The sequence below is a fragment of the Oncorhynchus mykiss genome, chromosome 13 (assembly GCF_013265735.2).
Source record: "Oncorhynchus mykiss isolate Arlee chromosome 13, USDA_OmykA_1.1, whole genome shotgun sequence".
NCBI lineage: Eukaryota > Metazoa > Chordata > Actinopteri > Salmoniformes > Salmonidae > Oncorhynchus > Oncorhynchus mykiss.
In genome coordinates, this window is record NC_048577.1 from 20,474,789 (window position 1) to 20,495,226 (window position 20,438).

Consider the following 20,438-nt stretch of genomic DNA (forward strand, 5'->3'; position numbering starts at 1 on the left):
CAACCATCTGTCAACTATTCATCTCTCTATCCCACAACCCCTCACTCTTTCTCCCCCGCTCACCTTGATGACAGGCCAGTAGTAGGGCTGGTTGTCCCTCTATACACCCCTCCATCCTGCCTCTCCTATCCTCTCACCTTGATGACAGGCCAGTAGTAGGGCTGGTTGTCCCTCTATACACCCCTCCATCCTGCCTCTCCTATCCTCTCACCTTGATGACAGGCCAGTAGTAGGGCTGGTTGTCCCTCTATACACCCCTCCATCCTGCCTCTCACCTTGATGACAGGCCAGTAGTAGGGCTGGTTGAGCAGCTTGACGATCGCGGGAATGCCATAATGCATGCGCACGGCATTCTGGGCCACCTCAGCGTCGGAGTGGCGCGACGTCAGGTGACGCAGGGCGCACACGGCCGGCTCCGCCACGTCCTCCTTCTCTCCCGCCCTCAGGACGGCGTGGATGAGCGCCTCGATGCCGTTGCCCTGGGTGACCATGGCCTTGTTGCGAGCGTTGTTGCAGGTGAGGTTGGAGAGGATGCCAGTGGAGCAGGTGAGCATGTTGACGTCGTCAGAGCTCAGGAGACCAACGAGAGTCTGAAGGAGACTGTCCAGACCCTCCTAAAGAGAGACAGAGAGTTTAGTTCATCTGTAGTATATTAGTGGTTCTTAAACACATGGCTGTTGCAATAAATAAGAACATTTAGAGTAAATGCAAGTGAGGTTAAAAGGTCAAAGGTTAGGACAAATGAGAGAAGCAGACAGCAGGGTGGAAACAGTCTATATGGCTCTAGGTTGGAAGGTAGGAGTTCTCACCTGTTTCGTGGCGGCGTCAGACAGGTTCCTCAGGGTCCACAGACAGTTCTGCATCAGACGCTGACTGGAGCCTGTCAAGTGCATCCCCAGAGCCTGCATCCCACCTGACAGAGGGAAACAGAGAGAGGGATAGATAATCTCTTTTCTAACTCCTTTAACTGCAAAATATGTACGTCCTTCATAATCTCATAGCATTACAACTGAGGGGGAAAAATACAATTTATATTCATTAAAACCACAGTGTCGCTCGTTGCAAATCTAATACACTTACCAGCATCCACGATGGCAGGTTTGTTGCTGGGGCAGACAGAGAGAACTTTGAGCACGCGGCTGGTGGTCCACAGGAGCTTCTCATAGCTGTAGTTCCTCATGATGTGGACCAGGCCCTCCGGACCGCTGTTAGCCAGGATGATCAGCTGAGAGAGGGATGATGGGAAAAATGGAGTTTAAACAACATGAATCAAGCAATAGCATTTCTATATGCAGCAAAGTGTGGACATTCCCTTTTAGTCCAGCTCGTGACATGTTTGGATGTGCCCAATTCCTCGTTTTTCCAGTAGGGGTTTAGGCATTACAAGGTTAACATCTTCAAAAGGGTCAAAACATTCCATGTATCACTCCTGTCCAAACATGCACTTACCCATTGAACCACAGGCAAGCGCACACAGGGCAGACACCCTACCCGGCCACACCTGTCTCATATCCACACATGCTCATAAGCGTGCAGTCACAGAATTACTATGGCAGCCACACCCATGCCAACACGGGGCAATCATTCAAACACACTGTCATTCACCCCCCCCACCCTCCCACACACACACCTTGCTCTCCTGGTTGCCGTAGGACAGCAGCTGCAGGCAGTCGGTGGTGATGGCCAGGAACTTGGGGTTGCTCTTCTTCAGCAGAGGCACCATTCGCTGCAGGCCGTCGGCCAGGCGCACCGCCATCTTGGCTCCCTCCTGGTGCAGTAGCAGGTTGTGGAGGGTGGTGATGGCATAGAACAGCACAGACTCCATGGGAGAACTGACAGAGGGAGAGAGTTACCTTAAGGATTTCCAGAGATGAACATAGTAAGACTCATAATGAACAAATGCTTTGTCAATAGAAGGCCACAAAATAAAAAAGGCCACAAAATAAGGGAGTTGCGAGAATGAGAGGATGCACTCCCACACGCAGTCCCTCAGACTCCTACCTGAGCATGCGGACCAGGGCAGGGATACCCCCGCACTTGAAGATGGAGAGCAGGCCCTCTCTCTGGTGAGACAGGTTGTGGAGGATGCTGGCTGTAGCCCGGGCTGTCTCCATGTCCCCGGTGTTCTGCATGGCCCGCACCACCGCCGCCACCATCTGGGGGGACGCCATCAGCGCCCGGCGAGACGCCTCCTTGCGGGTCAGCTGGTTGACGATCAGGGAGGCTTTGTTGACTACCACCTGGAAGACGTAGAGGGGGGTTTGGTTCGTTTGAATGGAGGGAAAAATGCAGAGATCTTGACTATTGGAGAAGTACAGCAATGTGAATGAATGACAGCCAGGTTGACTACCACCTGTGATTACTAGTGGTAAATAACATGAACGAATGAGTGATTGAACGAATCAATGTCTAGAACGACAAAGGGTGGATTGATGGCTAGATGCCGAGGGTAGATAAAACAAACATGCATAGCAGGGTTGTGCTCTTTTCAGAATTGAAAGTGCCTCAAATTCCAATTCAACTGAAGTAGTAAACATGGTTCAGAATTGCAATTCAAATTAATTCAAGGAAATTGAAATGAAATAATGCCTCTTCTATTCTATAATGGTGTAGTCAAATATACAGTTGAAGTCGGAAGTTTACATACACCTTAGCCAAATACATTTAAACTCCGTTGTTCACAATTCCTGACATTTAAACCTAGTAAAAATACCCCGCCTTAGGTCAGTTAGGATCACCACTTTATTTTAAGAATGTGAAATGTCAGAATAATAGTAGAGAGTGATTTATTCCAGCTTTTATTTCTTTCATCACATTCCCAGTGGGTCAGAAGGTTTCGTACACTAAATTAGTATTTGGTAGCATTGCCTTTACATTGTTGATCTTGGGTCAAACGTTTTGGGTTGCCTTCCACAAGCTTCCTACAATAAGTTGGGTGAATTTTGGCCAATTCCTCCTGACAAAGCTGGTGTAACTGAGTCAGGTTTATAGGCCTCCTTGCTCACACACACTTTTTCAATTCTATTCACAGATTTTCTATAGGATTGAGGTCAGGGCTTCGTGTTGGCCACCGATACCTTGACTTTGTTGTCCTTAAGCCATTTTGCCACAACTTTGGAAGTATGCTTGGGGTCATTGTCCATTTGGAAGACCCATTTGTGACCAAGCTTTAACTTAATGACAGATGTCTTGAGTTGTTGCTTCAATATAGCCACATCATTTTTCTGCCTCATGATTCCATCTATTTGTGAAGTGCACCAGTCCCTCCTGCAGCAAAGCACCCCCTCAACAGGATACTGCCACCCCCGTGCTTCACGGTGTTCTTTGGCTTGCAAGCCTCCCCCTTTTCCTCCAAACATAACGATGGTCATTATGGCCAAACAGTTCTATTTTTGTTTCATCAGACCAGAGGACACTTCTCCAAAAAGTACAATCTTTGTCCCCATGTGCAGTTGCGAACCATTGTCTGGCTTTTTATGGAGGTTTTGGAGCAGTGGCTTCTTCCTTGCTGAGCGGCCTTTTATGTCGATATAAGACTCATTTTACTGTGGATATAGATTATTTTGTACCCGTTTCCTCCAGTATCTTCACAAGGTCTTTTGCTGTTGTTCTGGGATTGATTTGCACTTTTTGCACCAAAGTACTTCATCTCTAGGAGACAGAATGAGTCTCCTTCCTGAGCGGTATGACGTCCACGTGGTCCCATGGTGTTTATACTTGCTTACTATTGTTTGTACATATGAAAGTGGTACCTCCAGGCTTTTGGAAATTGCTCCCAAGGTCTACAAAAACATTTCTGAGGTCTTGGCTGATTTTTGGGGATTTTCCCATGAAGTCAAGCAAAGAGGCACTGAGTTTGAAGGTAGGCCTTGAAATACATCCATTGGTCCACCTCCAATTGAGTCAAATTATGTCAATTAGCCTATTAGAAGCTTCTAAAGCCATGACATAATTTTCTGGAATTTTCCAAGCTGTTTAAAAGGCACAGTCAACTTAGTTTATGTAAACTTCTGACCCACTGGAAATGTGATACAATGAATAAGTAAAATAATCTGTCTGTAAACAATTGTTGTAAAAATTACTTGTGTCATGCACAAAGTAGATGTCCTAACCAACTTGCCAAACCTAGTTTAACAAGAAATGTGTGGAGTGGTTTAAAAACGAGTTTTAATGACTCCAACCTAAGTGTATGTAAACTTCTGACTTCAACTGTATATCTAATAGATCAAATATCAAACATGTTATATACATGCATATAAAATATTGTTGAAACAGATTTTCAGGACAAACTTCAAATGAATGAGCAAAGTTATTTCATTAATACCACATCCCCCAGAATGCATTAGTTTAACCCTCAAATTGACCTTAAGGCCTTCAAAAAGAAGCCAAACAAATGAAATCATTGGTGGAAATATAACTGGCTACTCTAAGCACTAAGGTTAAGAGAGTATATGAACATTGTTTCCAGAGAAGTGTGATATATTCTTTGGTATCTGGAAGCGTGACCTGTCGGGGTCAATTAAACTTTCATGCACAGAATAAAATTGCACTTCCTGTTACTCAAACTCAAAAAATGATATACTCTGTGTGGCCAATTCAATCTCATGAGCTGAATGGGAGTCAATTCCAAAATTCTGAAATGAGCCCAACCCTGACGCAAAGACAGACGTATCAAACAACCCGTACTGTACCTGGTCCTCATCGTTGAGCAGCTTGGTGAGCTCGGGGATGGCGCGCGTGGCCAGCTCGGCGTCGTCCTGGTAGTTGATGAGGTGGACGATGGCCGTCTTGAGGAGCTGCGAGGGCTCGGCCAGCCGCTGGACGTTGGTCATCTGGGACGGGTCAGTCTGGGTGGACAGGATGGTCGTGCCCTCCATCACCGTCTCTGGGAACATGGCCGCTCGGACACGCTGGGCTCGGGTCAGGGCATACTGAGACTCCACTTCTACAGGGAGGGGGGAGAATGCTGTGGTTTGTATTTTTAGATGTTGGGTTTGAATGATAGTTTAGTATTAAGCAGTAATAAGGTGTGTGTGTGTGAATGTTTGTGTGTGTGTGTGTGTTTTAACTCCATGGTCCTAAGTGACACAGTGCATGTTTGCAGCAGGTTGTATTTCTGAATGTTTGTTTATGTCAATTTGAGCGCGTGTATTCAAAACACTAAACTGCGCGCGTCTCACCAGCAGGGTTCTCTGAGACGACGGTGGTGGTGACGGTGCTGTACTGCTTGGTGCTGTACTCGGTCCCGTCGTCATCGGTCCTCACTGTGGTGGCTCCTGACTGGATCCCAGAGTCCCCGGCGTAGTAGGTCTGCTGCCACTCTTTCACCTTCACCCTCCCGTCATTTCCCACTACGGAGGGAAGGAGGGCAGAGAGGTTAGACTGGAAGTGCACTTTGAACATGGATAATATATAACTTCAACACACTTGTTAGTGCCCTCAGGGCACAGAGGGAAAGAGGGGAGATCTATGTGGTTATTATGGACTGCACTTAGAATAATAGCTGACACTCGTGTTAACGCACTAGGAGGGAGAGCAAAGAGGGGTTACTAGAGACAACACTGCACTTGGAAGTTACCTATTATGCATCTAACATGCTTGTTAATTGCACTAGGGGGAAGACATTGTGTTCAGTTGAACAAAGGAGAGGAAGGAATATGAGGGAGAGGAGGAATTAAGAGAAGAGGAAGGTGATAGCCAAGAAGAGGAAGAAAACAAAGGAAGATTTTTTTTTTTAATTTTAAAGGTTGTGAAAGGGGGAGAACAATATAGCCAGATTATGAACCCACTCTGCATTTCCATGGTGGCCTCCTGGGCTCAAACCAACAACAATGGAGGAGAAGACCTGAAAGACACAAAAAAAAGAAGAGAACATTTAGATAAAGAATTATCTTCCACATTTTGCCACAAATTACAATCATACCACTCAATTATTTTACAGTTTGCCATCTTTATTCTTCTAACCTGTCTTTAAAAAAAAAAGGTCAATATTAATTAGGCCGTTAGTTAAAATACATTTTATTTCATACTCTCTCCCCCAGGTAAGAGTACAGATAGGTGAATGAATGTTCTCCCTCTGAATAGTGCCAGAAATGACAACACCGAATCAACAGCAAAGGCTGCTGGGATAGGAGCGGAGGGGGCAGAGAGACAGCTGCAGGACAGGAATGCCAACTGCTAAGCCCCCGCGGCCTTTAACCCCGGGCTGAGCCTCCGCCTATACATACGGCTGTGGGAGCTAGACACCTGCCTGCCTGCCGGCTGCTGACTGACAGTATCAGCTCCCAGAACCCGCTAGACGGGTTTCTCATGTGTGAGAAAGTAAGTAGTCATTCATACACACCCTATTCCTCCTAAGACAACACATTTATGGTGAACACACACACACACAGTTCCTCCTCAAAACGCCACACCTCCTTCACCTGTAAATACAGGCCCAACGCTTTATGGCCATTTATCACTGGCTATTTAACCATTTCAAAACACTCCCACCTCAGTTCTTTTTCAATCCTTATCAAGTCATTTTTCCCGGCAGTACCTGTCTCTTATCTCCATTCTGCTCTCTCTCTCCCCCTCTCGTTGTGACCATCTATCATACACCTTGGCGCTGAAGAGGCGGATGCAGATTAATGCAGCCCTCCGCACCTCTCGGATTCAGAGGGGTTGGGTTAAATGCGGAAGACACTTTTCAGTTGAACAACTGACTAGGTATCCCCTGTTCCCCGTTCCCTCCTGAAGTATCGTCATACGGCTAAAGTGCATTCCTTCTGCTGTGTTGGTTTGGACCTGATCTACTCTTCCCCACTTAACTGATCCCTCAGTTGGCCCAACATGGTTTCTCATTATGAAACCATTTAAATGCCGACTCATTCTGTTGCAGCCATGCTAGCTCTCCATTAACATTACATGGGGATATTTAACCAATGCTATCTAACTGAATGTCTAGAATTAGACCAATAATTCTAAAAGTTTCTTACAATTAAATGCATTTTTTAAAACTTTTTCTGTTTGGAGCCATTTTCCCAACGAGCAAAGGCCAAGTGAGAGTGTGTGTGTGTCTCTCTCACATTGCACACATTCCTAATTCTGATGGTCTTCAGACTCAAAATAACCTCTGGTGCAGGAGAGAGCTGGTTGGAGGATGACCCACATCCACTCCTCAATATAAAACACTCAGTTTCACTGTGAACAAAACGTCACGACTTCTACACTCAACCCACCGGTCACTCAACACATGATCAATGATGGCTCGTTCATTGCAGTTAAATGCGATGCGAGTGGCACGTGATGTTAAGGGCCACTCTACAATGTCACCAGTGTGTGGTTCAGATGTTTGCTGTGATGGGAGTTACTGTGACTGAAAGGGATGGGATTCTTTGCTGGGCACAGACATTACTGACATGCTGTGTGTGTGTAAACTGGATAGGATTGTGGGAGAGTCCGTGGGACGCATGCATGACACAAGAGTCAGGCTGTTTAGAGCCATTCTCCCAAAGAGCAAAAGCCAAGTGTGTGAGAGTGTGTCAACGTGTTCACACGTTTCTGTCTAAGCGCATCTCATTTTTCATATGCATGAATGTAGCAGCTTGAGACGTCACACAATTCCACACGAATGCGCCATTCGTCCAAGATCAGCTAAGATGAACGATGCAGAAATCTTTTTTTAAGTCGATGTTGCACTGCTACTCCTTACTCATACGAGAGTGGGTATTCATTTGACGCTTTTAAACCATTAGATGTACCTGCTTATTTCTAGACTCAGGCCGAAAATACATACAATATGAAATGCTTCCTATGGGAGGCATGACAGAGAGTCGCCTACAGATTCACTTGATATTGCCGTCACCGGAAAAGCCTGACAAAATGTGTTTGTTTCCAAATATATGCAGCTATGGAAATGAGGTGGAGGGTTGGACTGACTACCGTGCGGCAGGATGACAGAAATTAAGGAAAGCGGATAGATTTCCCACCTTGTAGTAGCTAGGAGAGAATGTGGCGAGCCGTGACAGCATGTTGTCCCCCGGGCGTGTTTGCACATGATGGGCGATGCACTAACATTCCTGGCTACCGCTGCCTGTCCTCGTATGCAACCCAGGCATCTCCAGGTACTGCATTTGCATACATGTGATTATGACCTAATACAGTAAACATCAAAATGTATCTATGAGCTTTACTATGCAAAAGCATATTCGTTTCATCTCATATAGGACTTTGTTTTAGACATCTAAATTGTCATCCCTCTGGAAATCACATTTAACTCATTATTTTATGCCGCGCCGAAGTATTTTTTTTGTACGTGCGTGAGAGAGTAGCACTACTGTACCAGCGTGCATAACAATCCTGGTCTGAAATGAGTCTGGAGCTGCTCTGTGGGTCTGTCAAGCCGTGAGCCTGTTACTGATGTGAGTGATCGTAGCACACCCTCCTGTGTTAGCCCCGGGGCTCAGAATGGGGGATGTGTGTGTGTGTGTGTGTGTGTGTGTGTGTGTGTTTAATGTTTCAATCTCTAGAACTGGAGAGTTGTCATGTGTTTCCCACAGAGACCAGGAGTGTAGTGGAGATGCCCGTATAATTGTGTATTTCTCACTAATGACCTTCCTGTGTTTTCCCCCAGGGTTCAGAGAGAAATTAGATTGGTGTGTGTGTCTGTTATTCTAGACCCTCCACCCAGAGAGCCCTAATGCATACTTATCTCACTAGCATTTGGAACAACAGACTGGTGAGTCACAGGAAAGTCACCATGTTGCCATGGGAGTGTCAGTGTGTGTGTGTAGTATGCATAGGTCTCACTCTAGGCCCTTAAGGAGGTACGTGTGCCCATCTGAGCTCCATTGAGAACAGCCGAGTCACAGCCCAGTCAGCAAGCTACCTGACCTATGGGGGTTCACAGTGAACAGGGCGTTGGCCAAGAGGCATTTCTGCCTGAGCTTGCAGCTACACGTTACAGCTACAAGCTTACTCATCATGGACACAGAACATGTCTCCCACCTCTCCTACTCCCCATTTCTCTCTCGCTCTGTGTTAAAATAGAGGTGTGGCACGCATTTCTCCTTTTCCCAAGCTTGGGAGTGTCTTGTCTTTTCAACTGTACCAATTACCATTAGATAATAATGAATTAGATGACATTGAAAAATAATGTCAAAATAGTAGGTATGCAGTCTACCCTGGTACCACACGCTTATATATATATATATATTTTTTTTTTGTGTGAATCTGTGGCAGTCTGTTCTCCTGGGCAAGGCAGTGGGTTCAGACAATGAGTTCCGATTTAATTGTTGCGCTGTTGCGACACCCCACATCGCCTTAGTAACAAAGACTTCAGTCACTCACACACACTATACTGTTGACTATCTAGTCTATCAACTCTTCCTGGTTGTCCAATCAATCTTATTCTCACTTGCGTTTTTTTGTAACACTGCAAACAGCCTCGGCAGTTTTGACCCTGACTGTACCAGACTGTAGATGGCTATGGTGATAAAGTTATGATATGATAGCAGAGAAGAACAGATAGGAGAGAAAGAGAGAGAGCGAGGGAGGCATGTTGAGTGTGTTTCTACAGTGTTCTGGGTGCTGGTAAAACATCAACAGACCTAGAACTTGTGGCTCCTTCACCAAATCCCCCCCCATTAGGAAATGAAAAGTACAGATTCCTTGAGCTGTGTTGACCACAAGTTAAAAGTGGTAGTAGTATTGCAATATGTCGTCTGCTGACAGAACGACACTGTGTATACCTGAACACTGTTGCATCGTGGGTAGTGACCAGGAACTGCTGTTGGATTGCATGGTGTGTACATCGGGGTGGACTTTGCTCCTCGGCCCTGCATTCTAAGTAGTGTGGTTAGGTTAATGACCGATGGACTCACTCCCTCACTTCCTCCTGTACCTTGATCCATTATTATTCAGCACGGTACTAGGAGCTATTCTTTCCTTTTCCAAACCCCTGCCCTGGCCACCCCCTAACCAACTGGCAGGTGTCTTCACTGACATTTTCAACATGTCCCTGATTGAGTCTAATTCCAACATGTTTCAAGCAGACCACCATAGTCCCTGTACCCAAGAACACAAAGGCAACCTGCCTAAATGACTACAGACCCGTAGCACTCACGTCCGTAGCCATGAAGTGCTTTGAAAGGCTGGTAATGGCTCACATCAACACCATTAACCCAGAAACCATAGACCCACTCCAATTTGCATACCGCCCAAACAGATCCACAGATGATGCAATCTCTATTGCACTCCACACTGCCCTTTCCCACCTGGACAAAAGGAACACTTATGTGAGAATGCTATTCATTGACTACAGCTCAGCGTTCAACACCGTAGTGCCCTCAAAGCTCATCACTAAGCTAAGGATCCTGGGACTAAACAACTCCCTCTTCAACTGGATCCTGGACTTCCTAACGGGCCGCCCCCAGGTGGTGAGGGTAGGTAGCAACACATCCGCCACGCTGATCCTCAACACTGGAACCCCCCAGGGGTACGTGCTCAGTCCCCAGCTGTACTCCCTGTTCACCTACGACTGCATGGCCAGGCACGACTCCAACGCCATCATTACGTTTGCAGACGACACAACAGTGGTAGGCCTGATCACCGACAAGGACGAGACAGCCTATAGGGAGGTCAGAGACCTGGCCGGGTGGTGCAAGAAGAACAACCTATCCCTCAATGTAACCAAGACTAAGGAGATGATTGTGGACTACAGGAAAAGGAGGACCGAGCATGCCCCCATTCTCATCGACGGCACTGTAGTGGAGCAGGATGAGAGCTTCAAGTTCCTTGGTGTCCACATCACCAAACTAGAATGGTCCAAACACACCAAGACAGTCTAATAAGATTTGGCATGGGTCCGGAGATACTCAAAAAAAGGTTCTACAGCTGCAACATCGAGAGCATCCTGACTAGAGGTTGGCTGATTAATTATGGCCAATTTCAAGTTAACAATCATAACAATCGGTAATCTGCACTTCCGGACGTCAATTACATTGCATTCCATGAGGAAACTGCGTGGCAGGCTGACCACCTGTTATGCAAGTGCAGCAAGGAGCCAAGGTAAGTTGCCAGCTAGCATTAAACTTATCTTGTAAAAAACAAATTAACCTTCACACAAATCACTAGTTAACTACACATGGTTGATTATATTACTAGGTTAACTAGCTTGTCCTGCGTTGCATATAATCAATGCTGTGCCGGTTAATTTATCATCGAATCACAGCCTACTACGCCAAACGGGGGGATGATTTCACAAAAGCGCAATTTTTGCACGAATGTACCTAACCATAAACATCAATGCTTTTCTTAAAATCAATACACAGAAGTATATATTTTTAAATCTGCATATTTAGTTAAAAGAAATTCATGTTAGCAGGCAATATTAACTAGGGAAAGTCGTCACTTCTCTTGTGTTCATTGCACGCAGAGTCAGGGTATATGCAACCGTTTGGACCGCCTGGCTCGTTGTGAGCTAATTTGCAAGAATTGTACATAATTATGACGTAAAATTGAAGGTTGTGCAATGTAACAGAAGTATTTAGACTTAGGTTTGCCACCCGTTCGATAAAATATGGAACAGGTATTTCGCTGAAAGAATAAGCGTTTTGTTTTCGAAATGATAGTTTCAAGATTTGACCATATTAATGACCAAAGGCTCGTATTTCTGTGTTTATTATATTATAATTAAGTCTATGATTTGACAGAGCATTCTGACTGAGCGGTGGTAGGTGGCAGCAGGCTCATAAGCATTCATTCAAACTTTACTGTGTTTGCCAGCAGCTCTTAGCAATGCTTGCTTCACACAGTGCTGTTTATGACTTCAAGCCTATTAACTCCTGAGATTAGGCTGGCAATACTAAAGTGCCTATTAGAACATCCAATAGTTAAAGGTATATGAAATACAAATGGTAGAGAGAGAAATAGTCGACGCATCATAATTCCTATAATTAACTACAATTTAAGACTTCTTAACTGGGAATATTGAACCACCAGCTTTCATATGTTCTCATGTTCTGAGCAAGGAACTTAAACGTTAGCTTTTTTACATGGCACATATTGCACTTTTACTTTCTTCTCCAACACTGTGTTTTTGCATTATTTAAACCTGATTGAGCATGTTTCATTATTTATTTGAGACTAAATATATTTTATTTATGTATTATATTAAGTTAAAATAAGTGTTAATTGAGTACTGTTGTAATTGTCATTATTAAATTATATATACGGCCAAAATTTTGAGAATGACAAATATGAATTTTCACAAAGTTTGCTGCTTCAGTGTCTTTATAGATATTTTTGTCAGATGTTACCATGGAATACTGAAGTATAATTACAAGCATTTCATAAGTGTCAAAGGCTTTTATTGACAATTACATGAAGTTGATGCAAAGACTCAATATTTGCAGTGTTGACCCTTCTTTTTCAAGACCTCTGCAATCCGCCCTGGCATGCTGTCAATTAACTTCTGGGCCACATCTACCACACTGATGGCAGCACATTCTTGCATAATCAATGCTTGGAGTTTGTCAGAATTTGTGGGTTTTTGTTTGTTCACCCGCCTCTTGAGGATTGACCACAAGTTCTCAATCGGAATAAGGTCTGGGGAGTTTCCTGGCCATGGACCCAAAATATGGGCCACTTAGTTATCACTTTTGCCTTATGGGAAGGTGCTCCATCATGCTGGAAAAGGCATTGTTCGTCACCAAACTGTTCCTGGATGGTTGGGAGAAGTTACTCTCTGAGCATGTGTTGGTACCATTCTTTATTCATGGCTGTGTTCTTAGGCAAAATTGTGAGTGAACCCACTCCCTTGGCTCTTTTCTAGATGCCCCAAACAATCGGAAAGGGGATTCAGAGAAAAATGACTTTACTCCAATCCTCAGCAGTCCAATCCCTGTACCTTTTGCAGAATATCAGTCTGTCCCTGATGTTTTTCCTGGAGAGAAGTGGCTTCTTTGCTGCCCTTCTAGACACCAGGCCATCCTCCAAAAGTCTTCACCTCACTGTGCGTGCAGATGCACTCACACCTGCCTGCTGCCATTCCTGAGCAAGCTCTGTACTGGTGGTGCCCCGATCCCGCAGCTGAATCAACTTTAGGAGACGGTCCTGGCGCTTGCTGGACTTTCTTGGGCGCCCTAAAGCCTTCTTCACAACAATTGAACCGCTCTCCTTGAAGTTCTTGATGATCCGATAAATGGTTGATTTAGGTGCAATCTTACTGGCAGCAATATCCTTGCCTGTGAAGCCCTTTTTGTGCAAAGCAATGATGACGGCACATGTTTCCTTGCAGGTAACCATGTTTGACAGAGGAAGAACAATGATTCCAAGCACCACCCTCCTTTTGATGCTTCCAGTCTGTTATTCGAACTCAATCAGCATGACAGAGTGATCTCCTTGTCAACACGCACACCTGTGTTAACGAGAGAATCACTGACATGTCAGCTGGTCCTTTTGTGGCAGGGCTGAAATGCAGTGGAAATGTTTTTTGGGATTCAGGTCATTTGCATGACAAAGAGGGACTTTGCAATTAATTGCAATTCATCTGATCACTCTTCATAACATTCTGGAGTATATGCAAATTGCCATCATATAAATTGAGGCAGCAGACAGCAGAACATTTATATTTGTGTCATTCTCAACTTTTGACCACGACTGTATATATTTTTTAAATGGTCCTCCAATAATTGGTATCGACGTTGAAAAATCATAATCGGTCGACCTCTAATCCTGACTGGTTGCATCACTGCCTGGTACGACAATTGCTCGGCCTCCGACAGCAAGGCACGACAGAGGGTAGTGCGTACGGCCCAGTACATCACTGGGGCTAAGCTGCCTGCCATCCATTTATTTACTTACCTACACCAGGCGGTGTCAGAGGAAGGCCCTAAAAATGGTCAAAGACCCCAGCCATAGACTGTTCTCTCTACTACCGCATGGCAAGTGGTAGTCTAGGACAAAAAGGCTTCTCAACAGCTTTTACCCCCAAGCCACCAGACCCCTGAACGGGTAATCAAATGGCTACCCGGGCTATTTGCATTGTGTTCCCCCCCCCAACCCCTCTTTTATGCTGCCGCTACTCTCTAATTGTCATATATGCATAGTCACTATAACTATACATTCATGTATACATGTACATACTACCTCAATTGGCCCGACCAACCAATGCTCCCGCACATTGGCTAACCGGGCTATCTGCATTGTGTCCCGCCAACCGCCAACCCCTCTTTACACTACCGCTACTCTCTGTTCATCATATATGCATAGTCACTTTAACCATATCTACATGTACATACTACCTCAATCAGCCTGACTAACCGGTGTCTGTGTGTATCCTCACTACTTTTATAGCCTCGCTACTGTCTTTTTACTGTTGTTTTTATTTCTTTACCTATTGTTCACCGAATACCTTTTTTACACTATTGGTTAGAGCCTGTAAGTAAGCATTTCACTGTAAGGTCTGCACCTGCTGTATTCAGCTCACGTGACAAATACACTTTTGATTTGAACCCCACTATTGTTCTTCCTGAGCTACTGGGATAGTTTGGAGGATTCTGATCTTGGGTCAGTTTTGCATTTCCCCCACTAATGGTTAAGGTTAGGATTGGGAGAGGGGAATCTAACTCTAGAGCATTCTGGACTGATGGTCAGGCCTTCCAGGAAGCACAACACAATGAGGGCAGGAATGTCTGACTGTCAGAGAGCCCCCAGTAGACGAGAGTAAAAGAGAGAAATGAATGTGGTTTGGCGTCAATCACTCGAATCCTGGTGTGACATTCCACACTAGCCCCATACATTTAGCCTCGTTTGACACACACACTTTCCCGCTGCGAACGTCAACCAAAATAGTCCTGAGCTGAAAACGCTGTTTCACCCTCTCGCTCTAACCATCTCATCCTGTACGGGCAAACAAACACCATCCCCTCCTCTCAGACAAACAAGTCTTAGCTATTGTCATACATCCAAACCATCCCTTCCTGACTAAACGGGCTCACACAGACGTTGTGTCAGTGGATGCTTAACTAGGTTCCACAGACGGTGTGAATACTGCTCATCATCTCCAGCCTCCACTCACAAGCATGTCAGACTGGGGAGTGTCCTCATAACCCTGGCAAGTTGTGGCACTGTGCAGTGTGTGTGTGTCTTTGGCTCCTATCTGGCAAAACACACCCATGCACCGTAGAGTATAAACCATAACATTGCTACATTTAAATTGGAACCTCTTGTTTATTTTACCATTATATTAACAGGTAAGTTGACTGAGAACACATTCTCATTTACAGCAACGTCTCTTTCCAGCCCCATCGATTTATACACCGACTTGAATCAAACCCTATCAATTCATACACCGACTTGAATCAAACCCTATCAATTCATACACCGACTTGAATAAAAAATGGCTATTAGCTTAAGCCTTGACACACTAAAAGAGATCCAGCGGACCTGGTTTACCAAGATAAGGTTGACTAAACCAGGCTAGCCTAAGCTACACCCCAAAAGGAACAAAGAGGATAAATGACAGAGTGGAAGTACAGATCAAGCAGATTTAAGTCCCATTAACCACACATCTGTAAAGCTGCGTTCACTATCTGTGTATAAGGCGGACCTGCCTCCCCCCACCAATGCACACACATCAACACGTACACGCTGGGGGAACTGGGTTAGCGAGATTAAGAGATTTTCCGTCCAAACCTACTCCTGTTTCCCGTGATATATAACTGAGAAACGGGTAAATCATTTCTAAGAACAGCATGGCGTGAAACAGAACTGCTAATTTATAGTGTCATGTCTAAATCTGTCTTCTCTACAGACTTTTCTGCACGATCAATCAACACTCAGGCCGGTGACAGACAACGCATTTTATGGAGAGCAATTCACAATGCAGGTCTTCACTCTTGCGCAATACTCACCGGCCCTCCGCTGGCCTCTCCCCTTAACTTTTGTGGAGTCCCGGGAAAAGCTAGACTAGAATGTATTATATTTGTGGACGAAAAGGGATGCAAGCGTGCTCTTGTTTGCTGATTTAACTGATGTGAGCAAGGAAGAAATTAAGCAACGAGAGGTAATACCCATTACTCACGTCGTACAACATTAAGGGAAATATTATGAAAGGTAGGCTAATGAGTCAGCCTACTAATTATGCAAATGTAAAATAGGCCATAGGGGTGAGGTGATTTCAGAAAAGATGGACGGGGACTCTGCTGTCCTAGCTTCAGGGGGGTGGCTGGTTCTGCCATTGGGGTGCCAGGACAGAGACGAGCTTGGTCCACCAGCTTGGTCCATTGGGGTGCCAGGACAGAGTCATAGCTGCTTGGAGTTGCTGAGAAATGCCGGGCTACCCAGGAGAAAAGTGATTTATTCTCGGGATGGAACATTTGTAAAAGACCCCCCAACACCCCCCCCAAAAAACCACATCCCTGCCAATTCTCTAAATAGATTTGCAGCTCCGCTGCTAAGAGGCCATGGTCAGTAAGTGCTCCCTAGACACAGTTCACACACAGCTGTGTGACCCCTGTGTGCGTCTGGTAGGTGGTTTTGGTCCAGCTAGCCTGCTGAGAGAAAGCTTAAACCCCGCCAGGACCACCACCTCCCCCTCTTATTCACTCTCCCACTCACCCGTCACTTTGTGCACTGTGGGACTACTGGAAGAAATAGGGGTTAATTGGCCAACTGTGGAGTATAAAAACCGACACGGGAGGATGTGCAGCGGTGTGGAGCGTGATGCTAATCGATCGACTGTGTGCGCTACAGGAAGTTGTGGTTATTCCACGGTCAGACCAGGCTATGACTCAGCAGCATCAGGGGGTCTGGATTGTTGTTTCCCCAGTCAGAGGGATAGGCTCAACGACATTTGCTACACAGAGATAATTGTTTCCCGTGTAGAGACAACCACATCAAAAACTAGGTTGGGACAATATCTAGTTACAGTTATCAGTCAAACCTGAAGGTGCAGGAAACTATCTGTGAATGTTCACTTAGAAGGTGAATGCTTCCCACTTGAGCGTAGGCTACACTCCATTTAAACCAACTTCAGTGGCCCTCAACCTAGAGCACGACAACCTCTCCCTCAACTTGAGCAAGACAAAGGAGATGATCATGGATTACAGAAAAAGGAGGGCCGAACACACCCCCATTCACATTGATCAAGTTCCATCGTGTCCACATCACCAACAAACTATCATGGTCCAAACACACTAAGACAGCCGTGATGAGGACACAACACCGTTTCCCTCTCAGGAGACTGAAAAGATTTGGCATGGGTCCCCACATCCTCAAAACGTTACACAGCTGCACCATTGAGAGCACCCTGTCCGGTTGCATCAGTGCCTGGTATAGCAGCTGTTTGGCATCCGACCATAAAGTGCAACAGAGGGTAGTGCGTATGGCCCAGTACATCACTGGGGCCAAGTTTCCTGCCATCCAGGACCCATATACAAGGCAGTGTCAGAGGAAGGCCCAAAAAATTGTCAAAGACTCCAGTCACCCATGTCATAGACTGTTCTCTCTGCTACAACACGGCAAGCGGTACCAGAGCACCAAGTCTAGGTCCAAAAGGCTCCTTAACAGCTTCTACCCCCAAGTCATAAGACAAGATAAGAACAATCAAACTAAACTAAACCCAAACTATTTGCATTGACACCACCCTCCGCCTTTTTTGTTTTTACACTGCTGCTACTCGCTGATTATTATCTACACAGTCACTTTACCCCTACCTACATGTACAAATTACCTTGACTAACCTAGTTATTTTATCAAGTCAAAGCCTCATTGTTATTTTTTACTTTAGTTTACTTAGTAGATATTTTCTTAACCAACAACGCAGTTAAGAAAATGGAGTTAAGGGGCTTGTAAGGAAGAATTTCACGGTAAGGTCAACACCTGCTGTATTCGGAGCATGTGACAAATAAAATTTGACTTGAGGTTAGAGTCCAGGTTGTGAGTTCGATCCCCGGCCGAGTGTGACCAAAGACTGCAAAAATGGGACCTGATGAGTGTCTGATTTGCACTCAGCACTAAGGAGATAGATTAGAGGTAAGGCCCTGCGATAGACCAGCATCCTGTCCAGAGGGCTCACTCATCTACGATAATCGATCATTTCAATAAGCATTTTTCTACGTCTGGCCACGCTTTCCACCTGGCTACCCTTATCCCGGCCAACAGCTCTGCACCCCCTGCAGCAACTTGCCCAAAATCTGGATCCCTACAATCAGCTGGGCTAGACAATGGACCCTCTCTAAAATGAACTGCCAAAATTGTTGCAACCCTTATTACTAGCCTGCTCAACCTCTCGTTTCGTCTGAGATCCCCAAAGATTGGAAAGTTGCCGCAGTCACCCCCCTTTGTCACCCCCCTCTTCAAAGGGGGAGACACTAGACCCAAACTGTTATAGACCTATATCCATCCTGCCCTGCCTTTCTAAAATCTTTGAAAGCCAAGTTAACAATCAGATCACCGACCATTTCAAATCCCACCGTACCTTCTCCACTATGCAATCTGGTTTCCGAGCTGGTCATGGGTGCACCTCAGCCACGCTCACGGTCCTAAACGATATCATAACCGCCATCGATAAAAGAAAGTACTGTGCAGCCATCTTCATCGACATGGCCAAGGCTTGACTCTGTCAAATCACCACATTCTTATCGGCAGACTCAACAGCCTTGGTTTCTCAAATGAATGCCTCACCTGGTTCACCAACTACTTCTCAGATAGAGTTCAGTTAGTCAAATCGGAGAGCCTGTTGTCCGGACCTCTGGCAGTCTCTATGGCAGTCTCAGGGTTCAATTCTCGGGCCGACTCTTTTGTCTGTATATATCCATGATGTCGCTCTTGCTGCTGGTGATTCTCTGATCCACCTCTACGCAGATGACACCATGCTGTATACATCTGGCCCTCCTTTGGACAAACCTCCAAACAAGCTTCAATGCCATACAACACTCCTTTAGTGGCCTCCAACTGCTTTTAAATGAAAGTAAAACAACCGATTGCTGCCCGCACCCGCCCGCCCGACTAGCATCACTACTCTGGACGGTTCTGACTTAGAATATGTGGACAACTACAAATACCTAGATGTCTGGTTAGACTGTAAACTCTCCTTCCAGACTCACATTAAGCATCTCCAATCCAAAATTAAATCGGCTTCCTATTTCACAACAAATCCTCCTTCACTCATGCTGCCAAACATACCCTCGTAAAACTGACTATCCTACCGATCCTTGACTTTGGCGATGTAATTTACCAAAAATCCTCCAACACTCTACTCAGCAAACTGGATGTAGTCTATCACAGTGCCATCTGTTCTGTCACCAAAGCCCCATATACTACCCACCACTGCAAACTGTATGCTCTCGTTGGCTGGCCCTCGCTACATATTCGTCGCCAAACCCACTGGATCCAGGTCATCTATAAGTCTTTGCTAGGTAAAGCACCACCTTCTCAGCTCACTGGTCATCCCCAAAGCCAACACCCCCTTTGGTCGCCATTCCTTCCAGTTCCCTGCTGCCAATGCCTGGAACGAATTGCATTTCTTTAAAAAATAAAATAAAAAGGCACTGAAGCTGAAGACAAATCTCCCTCTCTAAGCATCAGCTGTCAGAGCATCGTACCGATAACTGTACACAGCCAATCTGTAAATAGCGCTCTATTGCCTCACCTCCCTAATCTTCTACATTTGCACACACACTGTACATAGATTTTTCTATTGTGTTATTGACTGTACGTTTGTTTGTAACTGTGTTGTTTTTGTCGCACTGCTTTGCTTTATCTTGGCCAGGTCGCAGTTGTAAATGAGAACTTGTTCTCAACTGGCCTACCTGGTTAAATAAAGGTGAAATACATTTTCAAAAATCAACTCATAGGCTCCTGTCCTACGAGCTGTTCCAGCTACTTTCTTAGTCCATTTATCAGTCCACCGATAACAGCCAGTTGATGGAACTCCCCTCTCGGCTCCACTAGCATGCCAAACCCCCACTACAGTCAGGCACATTGAAAGGCTTAAGTACACAAAGCAGGGCCCTGCTGGCAGGATCGCATGTGAAACAGAGCGCAAGCACACATTCTCCAACTTGAAAAGAGGGGACGATATCGGATTCTATGAACATCCACGTCTAAGAGAACCCGCGTGTCAAAGACATTTTACGTCTGTTTATAATATGCTTTCAAGAGTCAAAGCATGAAGCCTCTCGGACTTTCAAATTGAGGATTAGGCCTAGTCTTGAGTTTTAGAGTTTGGCTTACTGGACTTGACGAAATGATTCATTACCACCCTAGCTAAATACAGTGACAGCATTAGAAAACAGTGGACAGTTCCAAGACTGTAACAGCATGGTTTTACATTACAGCAGCGACATGGTGTCATTAGCAGTGATTCATCGGGAGAAATGCAAAGCCTTAGCTAATGTTATTGTGTTAATTGACATAGCCTGGAAAACAGCTAGCAGTCAACTGGCAAATAA

General features: G+C 45.4%; 1 protein-coding gene across 6 annotated transcripts in view; it reads right to left on the minus strand.

The window, feature by feature from the left end:
- LOC110485892 (junction plakoglobin) overlaps positions 1-20,438 on the minus strand; it is a 32,205-nt gene that overhangs the window by 6,804 nt on the left and 4,963 nt on the right. For 4 of the 6 annotated variants that reach the window (XM_021557098.2, XM_036940563.1, XM_036940562.1 and 1 more), the window contains exons 2-9: positions 5,790-5,845; positions 5,181-5,351; positions 4,692-4,945; positions 2,002-2,240; positions 1,631-1,832; positions 1,081-1,225; positions 810-913; positions 276-614 (exon numbers count right to left, since the gene is read on the minus strand). In XM_021557098.2, coding sequence (XP_021412773.1) covers positions 276-614; positions 810-913; positions 1,081-1,225; positions 1,631-1,832; positions 2,002-2,240; positions 4,692-4,945; positions 5,181-5,351; positions 5,790-5,802 — 1,467 coding nt within the window. In that variant the 5' untranslated portion in view covers positions 5,803-5,845. Of the gene's footprint in view, positions 1-275; positions 615-809; positions 914-1,080; positions 1,226-1,630; positions 1,833-2,001; positions 2,241-4,691; positions 4,946-5,180; positions 5,352-5,789; positions 5,846-6,538; positions 6,561-7,970; positions 8,072-20,438 lie in introns of those variants that run through there. The other 2 variants (XM_021557100.2, XM_036940564.1) reach the window with 2 other exon arrangements.